At 41.6% G+C, this 15,089-nt stretch overlaps 1 protein-coding gene across 1 annotated transcript; it reads right to left on the bottom strand.

The window, feature by feature from the left end:
- Positions 1-209: 209 nt before the first annotated feature.
- FBXO28 (F-box protein 28) lies at positions 210-14,830 on the bottom strand. The gene is made up of 5 exons (XM_063152557.1): positions 14,618-14,830; positions 8,823-8,932; positions 7,725-7,863; positions 5,140-5,335; positions 210-3,234 (listed from the first exon to the last, which is right to left on the bottom strand). The coding sequence occupies exons 1-5, from the start codon at positions 14,828-14,830 to the stop codon at positions 2,840-2,842; spliced, it is 1,053 nt and encodes a 350-aa protein (XP_063008627.1). The 3' UTR covers positions 210-2,839.
- Between the last annotated feature and the right edge of the window lie 259 nt (positions 14,831-15,089).

Below are 15,089 nucleotides of genomic sequence, written 5' to 3'. Positions count from 1 at the left end.
CCTGACAGCTCTGACCTCTTTCAGCCCTTGACACAAATACTGAAACTGAACAGTGGATGCAAATAAATCAGTTTCTCAGGTAATTTTGCAAACTGCATCTCAGTCTCAGTGTTTTAAGGCTCTCCCTTGAACAGATGATACAATCACTGATCACTACCAACAAGACTTCCAGGCTGATACACCAACTCACAGAAATGTGCACAGGCATGGAGAGTGAAAAGAGATACAGTTTTACTTCAGGTGATTCATCAGCTTGTTCAGATATTGCAAAATTTATCCTTTTTATTTAACAAGGGACAATACGGTGTCAGAAATTAAAGCTCCAGCTATTTTGTCCAAACAATTATTTCATTCTGGTTTTATTTCCCATGTGTATATTTTTCTGGTGTACATTCCAGCCAAGAGCCATCTGATGTTTCCCTCTCTGGGATGTGAAACACAAAACACTGGTGTACCTTTATTGTGGAATTTCTTGTAACCATCCCCTCTCCCCCTGAAGTTTCATGGGCCTCATTCCGTTTCACTGGAATGATAAATGTCAGCACACGGAGGAGCAGGATGCACCTGCAATCCTGGAGCACACGATACTTCCTCGAGCTGAAGGGTCCAAGCTGGCACAGTTCCCAGAGAACACTTCCAGAACAATTGGCTGTTGTTCTCCAGCTCAGTTTAGGAACAGCCAGAGATTCCCCAACACATCCAGAAATGCTGCTCTGAACTAAGCTGAAATGATTTGTACACTGGCATGGTGAGGAGGGGGAAATTGTCTGCATATTCTAGAAACTAATAAAGAATCTGAAGTGAAAATATTCAAAATGTATGAATAAACCCCTTCAGTAAATGAAATTCCCAAGTTTATACTTGTTTGGAAGCATTTAACCACAAGTAGCTGGCAATTAGTCCATTACAGGATTTTTTTATCACAAATAACCATTCAATGAATTGGTATCACACAGTAATTCTAGCTATCATGCTGACCCTTTGACTCAAAATTGTATTTTAAAAGTTAAGGTATACGCCAGTATTTTTAAGCTGAACAGCAGGTATCTATCTCCAAGACAGAGTTACCTGTAAAAAACATTCTGAGCTGTATAAACCAGTAAAAGCAAATGCTCCTTCAACAGTTTAAGTCTGCTCTCAGACAGCCTTCTATCATTTCTTTGATTACTAAGAAAAATGCCCTTTTTTTTTTGGAAAAGACTCAAACTTCTCGAGAAGTTTATTTGAAAGCTGAATGTCTGTCAAATATTACATTTATAATGTTACTTCTGCTATGAGCTACTGTGTGTTAGAAGTAAAAGTTGTAGCTGAAGTTTCAGGAAAAATGTCAGTTTGCCACGATTATGTAATACCTGACCAGACAACTTCTGATTTGTTTGGTGCTTTAAATACAGCCACTAGGTTATGCTGACAGCCATACAAAATGGACTTGCACTTTAACCCACAGCAGGAATATCAAGATTGTGAACAGCTACAAAATGCAGCGTTTGCATTTTCAGTGCCATACCAAGTTGAATTCAGAACCACCTAAAGACAAAGCAGCAGCTGGTTAAAAGAAAACAAAAGTCAAATGATAAAGCTACATAGTTTAGTTCATGAAAACAAAACCAAGGACAATGGTATTTGTATAAGATTCCAAAAATATACAGATGGCAGGGGGGGAATAATCACTGTACACAACTCTGAGGTGGTTAAAGTGACCAGAGAGACTGAACAGTGCAAGACATGCTTTTCCAGTTACAAGCTCAAAACAGAAGTGCAAAAGAAATTAAAGCTCTGTCTGAAGTGATTTACCTTTTAGGATAAGGAAAGCTTAGAATATTGTCATCAGTGTTACAGAGAAATTTCCACCCCAACCCCAACACAGACACACAAAATAGCTGAAGTTTTACCATAATACAGCATTTCACTCCAACAATGCCCCCAGAGCCTGGTGACTCCAGGGACAGTCGGCAGGTGCTGGGTGTTGGCCATGACCCAGGTGATGCACAGGCAGCCTCTCCACTATCCAGCTTTGGCTAACAACAGATCCCTGCCCTCCAGGCAGGGCGAGGGGCAGCCACACAGCCCAAAAGCAGAGACTGACTTATGGCTGAGGAACAAAGGAATTGCTTGACAGGTCTCTGTGCTCTCTTCCCAGAGTTTGGAACAGTTTCAGGCAAGTGCTTTTGGCAGGCTGACTAAGCTGTACATGCATCTATCCATGCAAATGTAGAATATGGCTCCCAAGACCTAGAACCAGGGTGTGTGCATGTGAAGACTGGATAGAAGGCCCTTCTGTGGAAGTTTACAAAAATATATAGCCAATACTGCAGCTTAAGAAGTCAGTTTTACTCGTTACAGAGAACCCCAAAAAGTATTAACTACTTTTCAGACATTCCAGACAAGGTCACTTGTAACAAAAAAGGTCAAGTTCTCAAAAACAAGGTTTTAAAAGCGGATCTTTCCTTCAAGTGAACAGGACATCTGTTTTTACTCTTAACCATTTAGTCAGTTAAGACAATTTATTTAAGATTTCATGTGAACATATGCATAAACACAAATAAGTTTACTTTCAAACACATCTGCACGGAAAAAAAGGTTAACCCTTCAAAACATAACAGAGCAGGTCTGGTTAGTATGTAGCTATTGCAAATCTTAAAGATTCTGTGCATTAGGCCCACCCATATAGAAAGCAGGGGAAAAGTCAATGAAAGAAAATCACTGTTCAAGTCTAAGTGGTGTTTTGAAGAGCCAGCAGCCTAAGTGACACCATGAGCTGGTCACAGTATCCAAACAAGCAGGCCTGCTTGGGCTACCAGAGCAGTGCATCCTCCTGAAGGCGCCGTCTCCTCCCCGGTTATTTTCTGTTCCGAAGGCGTTTGGATTTCCTGGGACAGTCTGTGGCATCCACCGCCTTCCTCCTTTTCCTGGGAGATTGTTCGTTTGAGCCGGAGCCCGAGGAATTCCCCACTGTGCTCTCCATCACCTCGCGCAGCTTGCGCTCCAGCTCGGCCAAGCGCGCGTTCTGTTCCCCAATGATTTGGGTCTGCTCAAGCAGTTTCTGGTCTTGATCCTGGAGCTGCTTCTGCTGCTCCTGCACCTTGAGGCGCAGCTCCGAGATCTCCCGCTTCAGCGCCGTCAGCCCCGTGCCGTTGGCTTTCACCTGCTGCTGCAGCTTGGTGACTTCCTGCCTGGAAGGGCTCTGCTTGGAGAACAGCTGCATGGTTGTCAGCGCTGCAGAAGGCCCTGGAACTTCAGAGACAACTGTGATTAATGCTCTGCAACTTACGGGCACAAACGGCAGCCCAGTGTTTGTATTTTGCTTATCCCTACTCCCCACATGTGAATCTGAGCCCCCACTGCGAGTAACATGAACAGGCAAACAAATTTACAGTCACTTAAGTGTCTAACAAGAACACGTGGTAATCTCAGAGCACAACCAGTTTAATTTAAAATACTTACAGCTTTTCAGTAGTCAGGAAAAAAGTTCACAATTCATTTCCTGTATATAAGCCCCCCTCCTTTTGCTGCATCAAAAACTGTGTACAACTATTGTGCTGTCATCTAGACTTAATGTCACACATACTAAGACAAAATCCCACAAAACATCTCCAAATTACTTAATATGGAATAGTTAAGACTGAATAAATGTCTTTCATTAGAACAGCAAAATTCTGCTGTCTTAGCTGCAGCTAAAGTTCTAAAAAATTGTAGTTTGGAACTTAACAAGGTATTTTGGTATAACTTACATTTTAGAAGAAAGGAATTTATTTTCCATGCTTCTTTAGAATCACTCCTCCTAAGCACTAAAACCATACTGGAATCTGAGCTTGGAACTGTTGATTCTAATAAAGTTCCTGCAAATCAAGGAGACTAACAGCTACTGTATAATTTCTTTCACTTTTTCTGCCATAAAAGGTATCTATCACTTTTTCTGTCATTATACTCTTCTAGCAAGGCTGTGCAATTGAGGTGCAACTGTAAGTGTTCTACAGACAGAAGAGTCTGGAACAGTCTTCCTCCTCTTTCTCCTTTTTTTCCATCAGGATGGCAGCACAGCTACCATTATGGGACACTGAGGGGCTGCTACTGGAGAGGTGCTGACCTTCCCTCAACAAGAGAGAGGCATTTTATGCATCACAAAGCCTTGGCCTTGAAAAGCTGATTGATATCAACTGTGGGTTTGGGCAATACTTCCTCAGCTGAGAGGCTCACTATATACTAACACATATAATTAAAAAAATTTAAATCCATATATAATTTTAAAAATTAAAGTACAACTAGCAGGACTATAATTTTAAAATTAAAATTTATATAATTATAAAAATTAAAGTACAACTAACAGGATATACTAAAGGTGGCATACACACTTATGGCTAAAAGGATGGACAGGACATACAAGAAACAAAAGAATCTGCAGTTAGGCCTATTGGTTTTACTTAAGATGTATTTTCCCCCCCTAATTTTTACTAAGTTATCCTTCTAGAAAGTTAAATTTCACACTTCCTAAAATGGGAACACATCCTTTATAGGGAAAATTCTACAATTTGACCAATCTTTTGCCTTTTACCATTAGGATAAATTCAGCAAGAGGCAACTACCTTGGACTTTAGTTCACAGAAGTTCTGGAAACTCTGACAGAGTATTCCAAGGACCAGTTTAATGTCTTATTTATAGACTGTTATTTTAATTGCCTTTTCACTATTACCTGTAACTACTTTGCTTGTTAGTGCATAAAACAGTACCCCCAGCAAAGTAAAAAAAGCCCATTCCAGCCCTCTATGTGCTATTACAGCTTAGACAAATTCATTTGCAGCTTGTCCTAAAAATAAAAGGCAGTGAGTTGTCATCTCATGTGCCAAATTTCAACCAAATGCAGCGATCAAGTCTCATTCATTGGTGGCACAAAAGCATTTGTTTCATGAATACACACTATGCATAACTCCAACATACATTCAAGTGACTGTTCTTTTAGCAGTACAAAGGCTCCTTCACTTTCAAAGCAAATGAATTTCAGTTAGCATTCTTAAAAACAAGTATCATCAATATTTATGTAATAAAGCTCCCATTGAAGGGAGGGAGCTTAGGAAACATACAGTGCTGTGATTGTTTTAAAGAACAACTAAATAAAAGTGAACTATACGTTGGAATTAATACCTGGGGCAGTTCCTATTAGACGTCCCGATACATCTGACCCAGGCATCTTTCTTTTCAGTATTGGAACAATCTTCTCATCAAAATATTCCATAGCCATGGAGGAAATGTCCCTTAGTTCTTGAAGAACTTCATGAGCTCTCTGAGGAGCTCTTGTAGAGTTTACATATCTTAGCACTCGATAAATTTCATCTATTACCTAAAACATTTAAGAAGAATTAGGATTTTCTGATAAAGGCAAGATTATTTCAGTTTGTTCTAGGAATTCTGGCATATTTAGGGGTTTTTACCACATGACAGTTGCACACCACTGTGTGTTTTAGTTTCAGATCAGCTTTTTGAAGTGTTGCTCATGGTATATCAGAGAAGCTATTCATTAAATCTATCACAACAGCTCTCTTCAAAGTCATGAAATAATACTCATTAGGTGAAATGTGAAGTACAGGCATAGTTGGCTTGCAAGTTACATAATCTATACTCAGCAAAGCATGATCATTTCCTGCAGGAGACCCTGAAGCAAGAAGCCCTAAAGCAGAGCAGTCACTACCCCTGCCAGTCATGAAACAGAATTGGAGTAGCAAGAATTAGCATTATGTCAGCCTGAAGAGCTGTAAATATTTACTTGAGTCCACTTCCATACAAACAAAATAGTGCAAATTCAGATTAAATCCAAAATATATTCATTTACAAAACATCAATTCACTATTGACAGAGAATAAAAATCTCTTGACAGGTTTGGAAAGCAAAGCCCTTTAGTTAGGAGAGATACAGAGAGATGAAGGGAGTCTTACTAATTTATGAATTAAAATCTGAAGCGGGTCAAGATAGGAGTGCTGGTGTCTTAGCCAAAGCTGTACAGGTATTTTGCACAGGATTAAGAATGTTTGAAGAACACACATAATAAGGACCTTGTAATACAGTTGCACCATCTGTTCTGATAAAGGAAGCTCAGCTAAGAAGTCCCAAAAGCTACACAATACCTAAGTTTCTCATCAACAAACAACAAATGACTGCTCTAATTTCATCCACTCTATATCCTGTTAGCAACAACATCCTCAATAGAAAACCTTGCAGCAGTGCTCTGCTATCACAGAATGCTGAACCTCAAACCAGGATTTGCATATTCTAACACAAATTCACTTCCTGGCAGTTCTATGGTGACATTTCCTGAGGGAAGCAAAGCAGGTGGGAGAGAAACCTCAGACTGTAAGTGAACACTGAGCCTTGAATCTGATTGACCAAAATATTAATTAATGGGTGAACTGGTAACTGTGCTGGGAGTGCAGCAGTGCTAGCAAACTCACACACTAAGTAAATAATTTAGAAAAAAAACACCAACAACTTTTTAGCAGTTGTATCAAAATAAAATCAAGGTGCTTACAAGTTGGTGCCCACAAGGAAAAGCAAATTCACCTGCCCAACTGCTGCACACCCCTGGTCTAAGATAAATGCTGCCCTTCCCTCTACTGGGACAGGGTGAGTACTGCCCTTCCCTCTACTCTTCAGAACAGCAAAGCAACATTTTTTTTTAAGAATCCCATTTACCATGTAAGTATCAGGGACTTAAGTTCATTTGACTTCATTATATTAATTTTTAAAAAATACATGGTATATAAGTATAATGTAAAGTCATACAAAGATATAATTAAAAATTAATTAAACATCAAGTCAACAAGAGTAACAGAAATAAGATAAAGATAAGAATACATTCCATGCCCACAGTTTATCCTACCACTGTATGCATAAATGCCTGCATGCTTCCCCAGAATCCTTTCCATTCATCTCACTGCAATTCAGTTCTCTGCCCACCAAAAAGTAACATCAACATATCCACACCTTACATGGGAAGATCAATGAATAGAGCATTAGGATAATGTTCACTGATCTCATTTAATCCCTCAGCTGTACCAGTCTTCCTCTGAGCCTGATTTTGTCAATTCCCCTGTGCACTGGTGATTTCACAGCTTATAAAACATCAGTATCTCAAATGTACATCTTGCCTGCATAATTTATATTTAATGCTGGGCTGCTATTCTAAAACACCAGAACTGTTCAGTAATGTTCCCATTTAACACACTTTACATTTAAAATTAATTCCACCTACTGTACAAAAATATACCATCCACTGTAATACTGAACAGTGTTTTGACATACTAAATACCTTAATTCAATTAACCTGAAGTACTCAAACCCATAAGAAGGTGCATAAAATCATGACTGACTGAGCACCTAGTGTTATGTGTAATCTAAATTACTACATCTTCAGATGGCCTGATCACATGTTTTTTTTTTTCTAAAAGGTTGTAGAAGATGAGTATAGCACAAGCCAAACATCAGAATCAAGAGAGAATCTAAGGGCAAAGAGAAATCTAATTTATAATAATTAATATTTAAATTAAGCCTGGTTTATTCATTTTAGACTGCCTAGTAAAACAGAGTATTGGCTTGTAGGTTTATTTGCAAATATATTTATATATATATGTATACACACACACAATATCAATTTTCCCCAGCTGTGCCAGGTTAAGTTACACAATCCTATTTTTTAAACACAGATACATATTCACATAATACAGTCAGCATTTTACCTTTCCAGGTATGAAGCAACAGAGATTGGAATCCACATACTTCATGAAAGTCATATTTAGGAGAGAGAGCCTCGTTTCCACAGCAGCGAGGATGTCTGCATGGCGAGCTAAGGAATGGTTTCTCCTCTCTGACTCCCGTCTGGAAAACACACCACAAGGTGACACTCATTTAACAAGGAGTCAAAAATCCAACTGTAACATTTGCCAAGTTAATTTCACCCTTAAAACCCTCTAACATTTGTCTTCATAGAAATAATAGATACTACAGAGACCCAGCTAGTAACAGCACAATTTCTTAGACAAAATTTGTTCTCTAAGTAGTTACTATACCTCATGCACAGTAAATTTTGTATGTAATTGAGGACATTTAAGAACAAGGGTGCAATACTGACAGCAGCAGACACTGAGTCAGAGTGAATACATTTATCCCACTCACTCATTTGGTCAGTACTTCAATGCAATTGAAATAATAAATGTAATATATTGGTAGAGAAGTTTACATAGTGAAGAGCTACTGGGAAGTTTAGGTTGAGCTGGAAACCCTTTTTGAGAAAGGATCTCTATGCCAAGTAGCATTTAGTTTCTTCACTCTGACTGGGAAATCTGATAGGACACAGCAGCAGCTGCTCTTATTCAGTGGAAAGAGGAAGAAAGATATGGCTTTAGTGAGAAACCAGTTCCCAGTAATGCTCACATGTCAAACCCCTCTTCCTTGTTCCCATTTAATCCTTGCCAGTGATAAACCTTGCCTTTTTTTTAAGCAGAATATTTGATAAATCATCGGTGAAGGCAGTTGTTCTTGAAAAGGAATGGCATTTATTCATTCCCAGGAATCCTCGTTTGATTTGCCAGAAGAGTTGATTAATACAGAACCCAGACTTCTCTGTTTGAAATACCAGACTCACCTCTCACACAACTATTCTGAAATTAAATCTTAGGTTCAAGGTGCTTTTAGAAAAAAAAAATTAAATAAAGGCAAATGTGACTCACATTTTCAAGATATATAAGAGAATTAGCCAGAAAGGAATTCCTTTTCAAGAACCTGCTTAAATGAATCTCACACAATTACATTTAATTCCAGTTTTAACTGGTACATACCTTGGAAGTTGAGCTTTAACTTGCTTTTGACACAAGTTGTGGTATCTCTCCACTTTCAGAAATCCCTGATTTAACATTCTCTGGCAAACCAAGTCCATGCGCTTACAAACCTGTATTTAAGTAAAAAGAAATCTTAAGGCTCAATTAAGGCCACAACTCACTTTTACTATTATCTTATCTCTACCTGCCAGCTAGCAAAAGATTCTCTTACTGGTTTTTGTTCCATTTCAACAAGCAAAAACTGCAGTTGAGATTAAGGCATTCCCATCTCCACCAAAGATCAGAATACTCCAAAAAGGAGCAGCTATGTTTCACACAGTTCACAAATAAATCTGTTGATTTTGCCTAACAAGAGACAGTGGGCTGAATGGCACCTATTAGAAGCAAATACAATTTCCTCTGATTTTAATGGAAGCTGCAGATGCCCATGCCTGGCTTTCAGCATGGTCTCCACAGTGATTCTGGTAGATGAAATTAGTATTTTGTAGTCTCAAAACCAGAAACCTTTAAAGACAAGAAATCACCATGGTTTTCTTTCAGTGTTTAAGGCTTTTGTTTTTTAACTCAACCACAACTGAATTTAAAAACACATGGAAAACATTGCACATGGAACAAGATTCTCCTTTTTGTATAAGAAAGTCTCCTCTGTTTAAAGGATTCCTCTATTTGCTGTTGGACACCAGTAGTCTCAGGGGTTTTTACCCCACAGATTTAGGAAGAAGGGACACGAAGAGCTGCAGAAGATACAATAAACTGCTCAAGTTAAACCTTCACAAAGTTACCACTTACAGGACAAAGCCAACTCATACAAAAGTTTAAAGCAATTGCTATTCAATTCTGAAGATACAAGAGCTTAGTGACCCAACTGTTCTTTGAAGCAGTTTTGGGTTTGTTGGGATTTTTTAGGTACTGAAGTTCACAGCTCCCACTGTGACTCCACTTGCCAATAAATATGTTGTTTTTTTAAAAGAAAACTCTCTTTTCCTCCATACACTCATCATTTCATAACTTTAAAGTCTGTGTAAGTTTATACCTTGAGGAAGAAGATTCTCACCTCTCCCAGATAAATCTGCAATTACTTTGTGTAATGCCTTCTGTATAAAAAGAAAGAAGTTCTGCTTTGTGAGCCAAGTTCTGTGAGAACTGAGCACTTTCAGACAGCTCTGTACAGACAGCCCATTAGGCATACATGGACTGTGTGTATGCCCATGCTGTGGATCTGTCTGTGCTCCTCGGTATTACATTCTTCACAAAGAAGGATCAGCCAGGCAAACGGCAGAGGGAGAGCCTCAGCACACTGCCCCACACTCAGCGATCCAGTTAAATCATCTCCTGTGTACAAGGAAAAACGCCGGCCCTTCCTACAGGAAGGAGGAAATGGTTCTTTCCTCCCTGAGCTGGCAGCTCCAGGGGCGCACGGATTTAAATCGTTTTTGAGTCAGGGCTTTGCAGCTTTCTGGCAGCTCCAATGGCACCGGATCCTGAAGCAGGAACCGGGACCCGCACAGGGCTGCGGCAGCTCTGCGGCCAGCGGGCACCAGAGGAAAGAAACATCTCCGGCCGCGCTGGCAGGCGGCAGAGCAGAGCGGCTGTAACCTCGCTCACAGTGACATCTGCCGGCAAAGAGAGCCCAGGGAGCCGCAGCCCAACACACCAACCGCACCGGGCTTTGAGCCTTCCTCCTCTGCTTGTCCTACACAGCAGGAAGGATTATTTGCTCCAATTTCTCGACATTACCCGTATTTAGCCAATAATCGGTCCGCAACCCAAACTCCGGGACCGCCAGAAAACAAAAGTGTTTGTTTGCAACTTACGTTACCAATCATCTGGTAATTCTCAGCTAGTTCACCACCTAAACCATAGAGCACCTGGACTTATAGGAACAGAGATGTAGAGTAGCTTCATTACACTTTTAGGTGTCCATAGCAGTCCAAGACAATTGGATATTACATATCCAACAGATCATAAATTGAATTTTCTTATCCTTGTATTTGCAATGTTGGTGAATATTTTCTTATTTTAGTCACAGAGCTGAAAGAGGCTGTGTTTCCTCAAAGGTCAAGTCCAACCAGACCCTGTGTTCAAGTTTCAGGGTTAGAAAGGTATTTCAAATCCATCTAAAAAGCAGAAGGAGAGGTTGGCTGACTTTTATGTGAAAGCAGCTTCCTATGATCCTATAAACTAATTTCCACTTCATTTGTAAACACACTGACACAATCTACCAACTTCCTTAAAAAGCATATTTTATTTCTTCCAAGCTTCACTAACCAACTCCAAAACAAATATAAAATATCCTAGAGTATTTAGATTCAATATGTTATTTTTCTTAGACAGAACACTGACACCATGGTCTGTAAAAATGTCTTTTTTAGGGTAAAGTAAGTTATTTTTAGGGAAAAATGCTTATAACTTCATCAAGAAACCTTAAAATAGAAATGCCTGTAAATATAGACTGACTGAAACTGGGAATGTTAAAGCCATGCTGTCCAAACTGTGCAGGAAACAGGCACAAGTTTGCTGCAGAATCGAAGTAATCCTGATGTGTGTCAGAATCCAAGATAACCTTCTCAGAGTGTCCATGGAAGGAGGTTGTGGACTGTGAGATTTTAATCATGCTTTTTCTAGTAATAGCCTGAATGGAAGTGCCTTTCCAAGCTCAGACATGTGACTGAAAAAGAAACTGGAATCTAAGAATTTCATTATTATCCTACTGAGGTAAAAATTTCAAAGCTTCTGCAAGTCACTAAAAATATCCCTGTAAAAGGAGCCTTCAAAAGCTGGAAGATAGTGAGCTTGCCTGTCAGCATGCACAGTGGGCTTGTCCAAAGCATTACAGCTTCAGACATTGGCATCCTTGGGGTTTTCTGTGCTTCTCTCATGGGGATCATCACAGGAAGCAGATGAAGTAAATACTCAAAAGGGCTGAAAGCAAAAGCTGCTCCTTTTCCTCTCATTTATTTTGTCTGAACAAAAGTTTGAGGGCTCAAGATTTCCCTCATTTCAGACAAGACTGCTCTCTGAATACCTATTGTTTAGTCTCTACTCTCTGGATCTACTTCAGTGCTTAACCTGTAGGTGCTTCATTTCAGCTTTCTCACACAGTGACCCCAGGAACAGCAGCATTATGCTCAGGAAAGCTTTGTGCACAATGAGGGGCCCACGGCCCTGCCCTGCCTGATGGCAATCATCACAAGCAGGAAATGTTCTTTACCTCATCCTTTGAGGACAGAAAAAGACTTCTGGATCTCATGCCTGAGATTATGCTCCTCATTATGCTCGACATAAACAATGCACATTCCTATCTCCATTTCAATCTGAAAACATTCTGGTGCTCTGTGTCCTCCCACCCAGCCAACTCCTCAGTCTGGTGTTTTGTATACACTGAAGATCCAAACCCAGTTCAATCCAGAGATTTATTTTTTTATGGATCACTCAGCTAAGGTGATCCAAAATAAAAAGCACATTAAGACATCCATTCCTTCCATGCTGGGATCCAGAAAATACATCAAAATTATTGTTTAGGGAATCCACATTTTTTTGTCTAAACATCAAACTTTGTTTAGGTTGATTGATGTCCTGGATGTTCCTGCCTTCCTCAAGATGCTTTATCCCATGGAATCCCACATTCTAAGGGGTAATGAGGTTGCTTTTGGGCATGTTTCTAATATGCATGGGACCTGAACAATTTCATATCTGTCATTCAATTAATGTGCTCCTGCAATGTATCTTTAACACAATACTACTTATTATAAGACACATTCATCTTTGATAAGCAGCTCAAGTCAGTCCTCACAGAAAGCAAAAATTTACTGTTTGTGCAAGGCAGCTCTTAGAGCAGGAACACACAGGTCTCTCCAAAGGCTACTCACCACCTTAAAAAATCCCAAAGTAATGAAATTTCATTCTGAATTTATGCCTGGGCACTACTGTTTTTAAAGGCCACCTGAATTCTCTGACAAAGCACCTGGAGCTATGAAGAACATGCAGTGTCTGCCAAAAGAACACCTTCAGCTCTGAGCAGCCACCTGAGAGACACAGCTGACCAAGCTTATGGGCTCACAGCAGAAAGGCTTTGATTCTTTACATTACTGCTGGTTAACAAAAGGCTGCTTTCTTCCCAGAAGAATGCTCATAATGCCTTCTGATGTGCTTAAGGGAACAGCTAGGAATTTGATGGAGATTAATTTTCTTGGCTGTCACTGACTCAAAAACTCAAAGTAGGGAAAGACCAACTGAATCGTTAGTTTCCTTCATTTTGCACCCAGTATTGTTCTACATGTGTTTCAAAGTTGGTATTTATCAAGTCTGGTTTTGCATGTTTCTGAAAGTTCTGAAAGGGGCAGTCCTCTTCTAAAAAAAGGAACTTGGAGGTGCTATACAAGGGAGCATAGAAGTGTCACATTTTACTTCCTAAGTGCCAGTGAGAGTTAAACAGCTGGTTTAGTCCTGACCTCCTCACCTTCACTGCCAACAGAGCATGACAAACACTGAGAGCTGGAGAAAGAAAAAGCCTTCTGAGGACTTGTGAGAGCTCCCGCAGGCACTGCCATTCACAAGGTGCAAGGGAAAGCTGCAGCCACGGGCTGTGCCTGCAATTCTGAGCCTGAAACGTGGCATATCCAAACACATGTGATTTACTTCCCTTCCCCCTGGTCAAACTGCAGGTACACCTGGGATCTTGGGGATGTCCTGTGCATGGCCCAGAGCTTTTGTGATCCTCGTGGCTCACTTCTAACTCAGCCTATTCTGTGGTTCTCAAGCACCACTTCTTTTTGACAGATCCACTACCTACTCTCACAGAAGAAGCTGAAGCCTTGAGGGGACTGACAGCACACTCTAGAAATATTTAGGAACTGGTGTGCTTGGAGCAGTATAAATGAGAACAGATTTTCTGCTTGAAGAGCTTTTGGTTTATAGTTACAGTCAGGATGCAACACTTCAGGTTGCTCATTCAGGACAGAGGCAGTCCAATTTCCTGCAGAAATACACTTGTAATATTATCCAGTTTAGACTAATCGAGTTCTTAAAATAGGAATGGTACAGTGCATGCACATTTACTGAGAGTTACATAAGCTGTGCATTAATTCCCTCACTATTATTCCATTTACAACCTCGTAAGGGATTCAGTAAGACAACAGCTTATCATAATATGACATGGTTTACATCAGGCTCCTTCTGCAGGCAGTTAAATATTGATATACATTGATCTCCTTGCTGACAGCTGCGGGGTTTTTTGGCATTATCAAGTTCAGAGGTGCAGATACTAGATGCTATTAATTACACATCCACTAAGACTGGAAGAAGCAGGCAGGTTTTTTTGGTTTGTTTTTTTTTTTTTTTTTTACATCTTTTTTGACCCACATTTCTAGATAAGGGAGGATTCTTGGAGCAGCAGGCTCACCACCTCCTACACTTGTAGACTTAAGCCCTATAAGCAAAAATAAACACATATATGAGACACAATAGACTACCCACCCCAACCAGTCACTGGGAGAAACGAGCCGCCGGCAGCCCGGTGCTTTCTCACAGAGCGTGAAAGGAATGAAAGAAGTCAGAGACGGAATAAAGAGCTTTAGGGATGCGCGTATGGCAGCGCACCCGGAGAGCTGAGAAGGGATAAAGCCCCATCCCACCCACCCCACCTCATCCAGCCCTTTCCCCGGCGAGCGCAGCAGCCCGGCGGGGGCACCGGGGCCGCCGCCACCGCCGCCCTGCCCCGGGCCAGGCGGGCTGAGCCCGGTCCCGGCCGCAGCCCCGCGGCCCCCGCCCCGCCGCCTCCCCTCCTCGGCCCCTACCAAGCGCAGCTGGCTCGTCTCATCGTAGGACAGGAAGCTGAGGATGCTCTCGATAGCCACGATGGGCAGCCCCATGAGCGTGTTGCTCTGAGGCGGCGGCTCCATGGGCGCCAGCGGCTCGGCGGCCTCCGGCAGCGGGGCCGGGGAGAGCCGCGCCGAGCCCGGGGCGCCGCCTTCGCCCTCCGACACGAGCCGCTCCTCCGGCGCCGCCATCTTGCAGCCCGTCCTTCCTCCGCGGGGGGACGGCACCGCCTCTCTGTGACGCCTCTTCCGCAGCCGTCACGGCGGGCCCGCCCCGGCATTCCCGCAGGGAGTGAGGGAAATGGAACCCCCAGCGCTGCTGCGGCACCTGAGGGCTCGGGTCGCTGCTCCTGCCCGGGGAGCCGTTCGTGGGCGGGTGCCAGGGGCATGGTGCCCGACTCTTGTCGGTGGTGCCCGGAGACAGAACGAGGAGCAAGGGCCGTAGACTGAA

This window comes from Melospiza melodia, chromosome 3 (assembly GCF_035770615.1).
Source record: "Melospiza melodia melodia isolate bMelMel2 chromosome 3, bMelMel2.pri, whole genome shotgun sequence".
In the NCBI taxonomy this organism is placed as follows: domain Eukaryota; kingdom Metazoa; phylum Chordata; class Aves; order Passeriformes; family Passerellidae; genus Melospiza; species Melospiza melodia.
The sequence above is the reverse complement of the archived record's forward strand: the minus strand, read 5'-3'. Positions and strand labels throughout refer to the sequence as shown.

Coding starts and splice junctions, on each gene's coding strand:
- FBXO28 (XM_063152557.1), bottom strand. CDS start 14,830: ATGGCGGCGCCGGAGGAGCGGCTCGTGTCGGAGGGCGAAGGCGGCGCC. Junction 8,933..14,617: donor AGACGAGCCAGCTGCGCTTG/GTAGGGGCCGAG, acceptor ACTTAAATACAG/GTTTGTAAGCGCATGGACTT. Junction 5,336..7,724: donor GTTGCTTCATACCTGGAAAG/GTAAAATGCTGA, acceptor TAAATGTTTTAG/GTAATAGATGAAATTTATCG.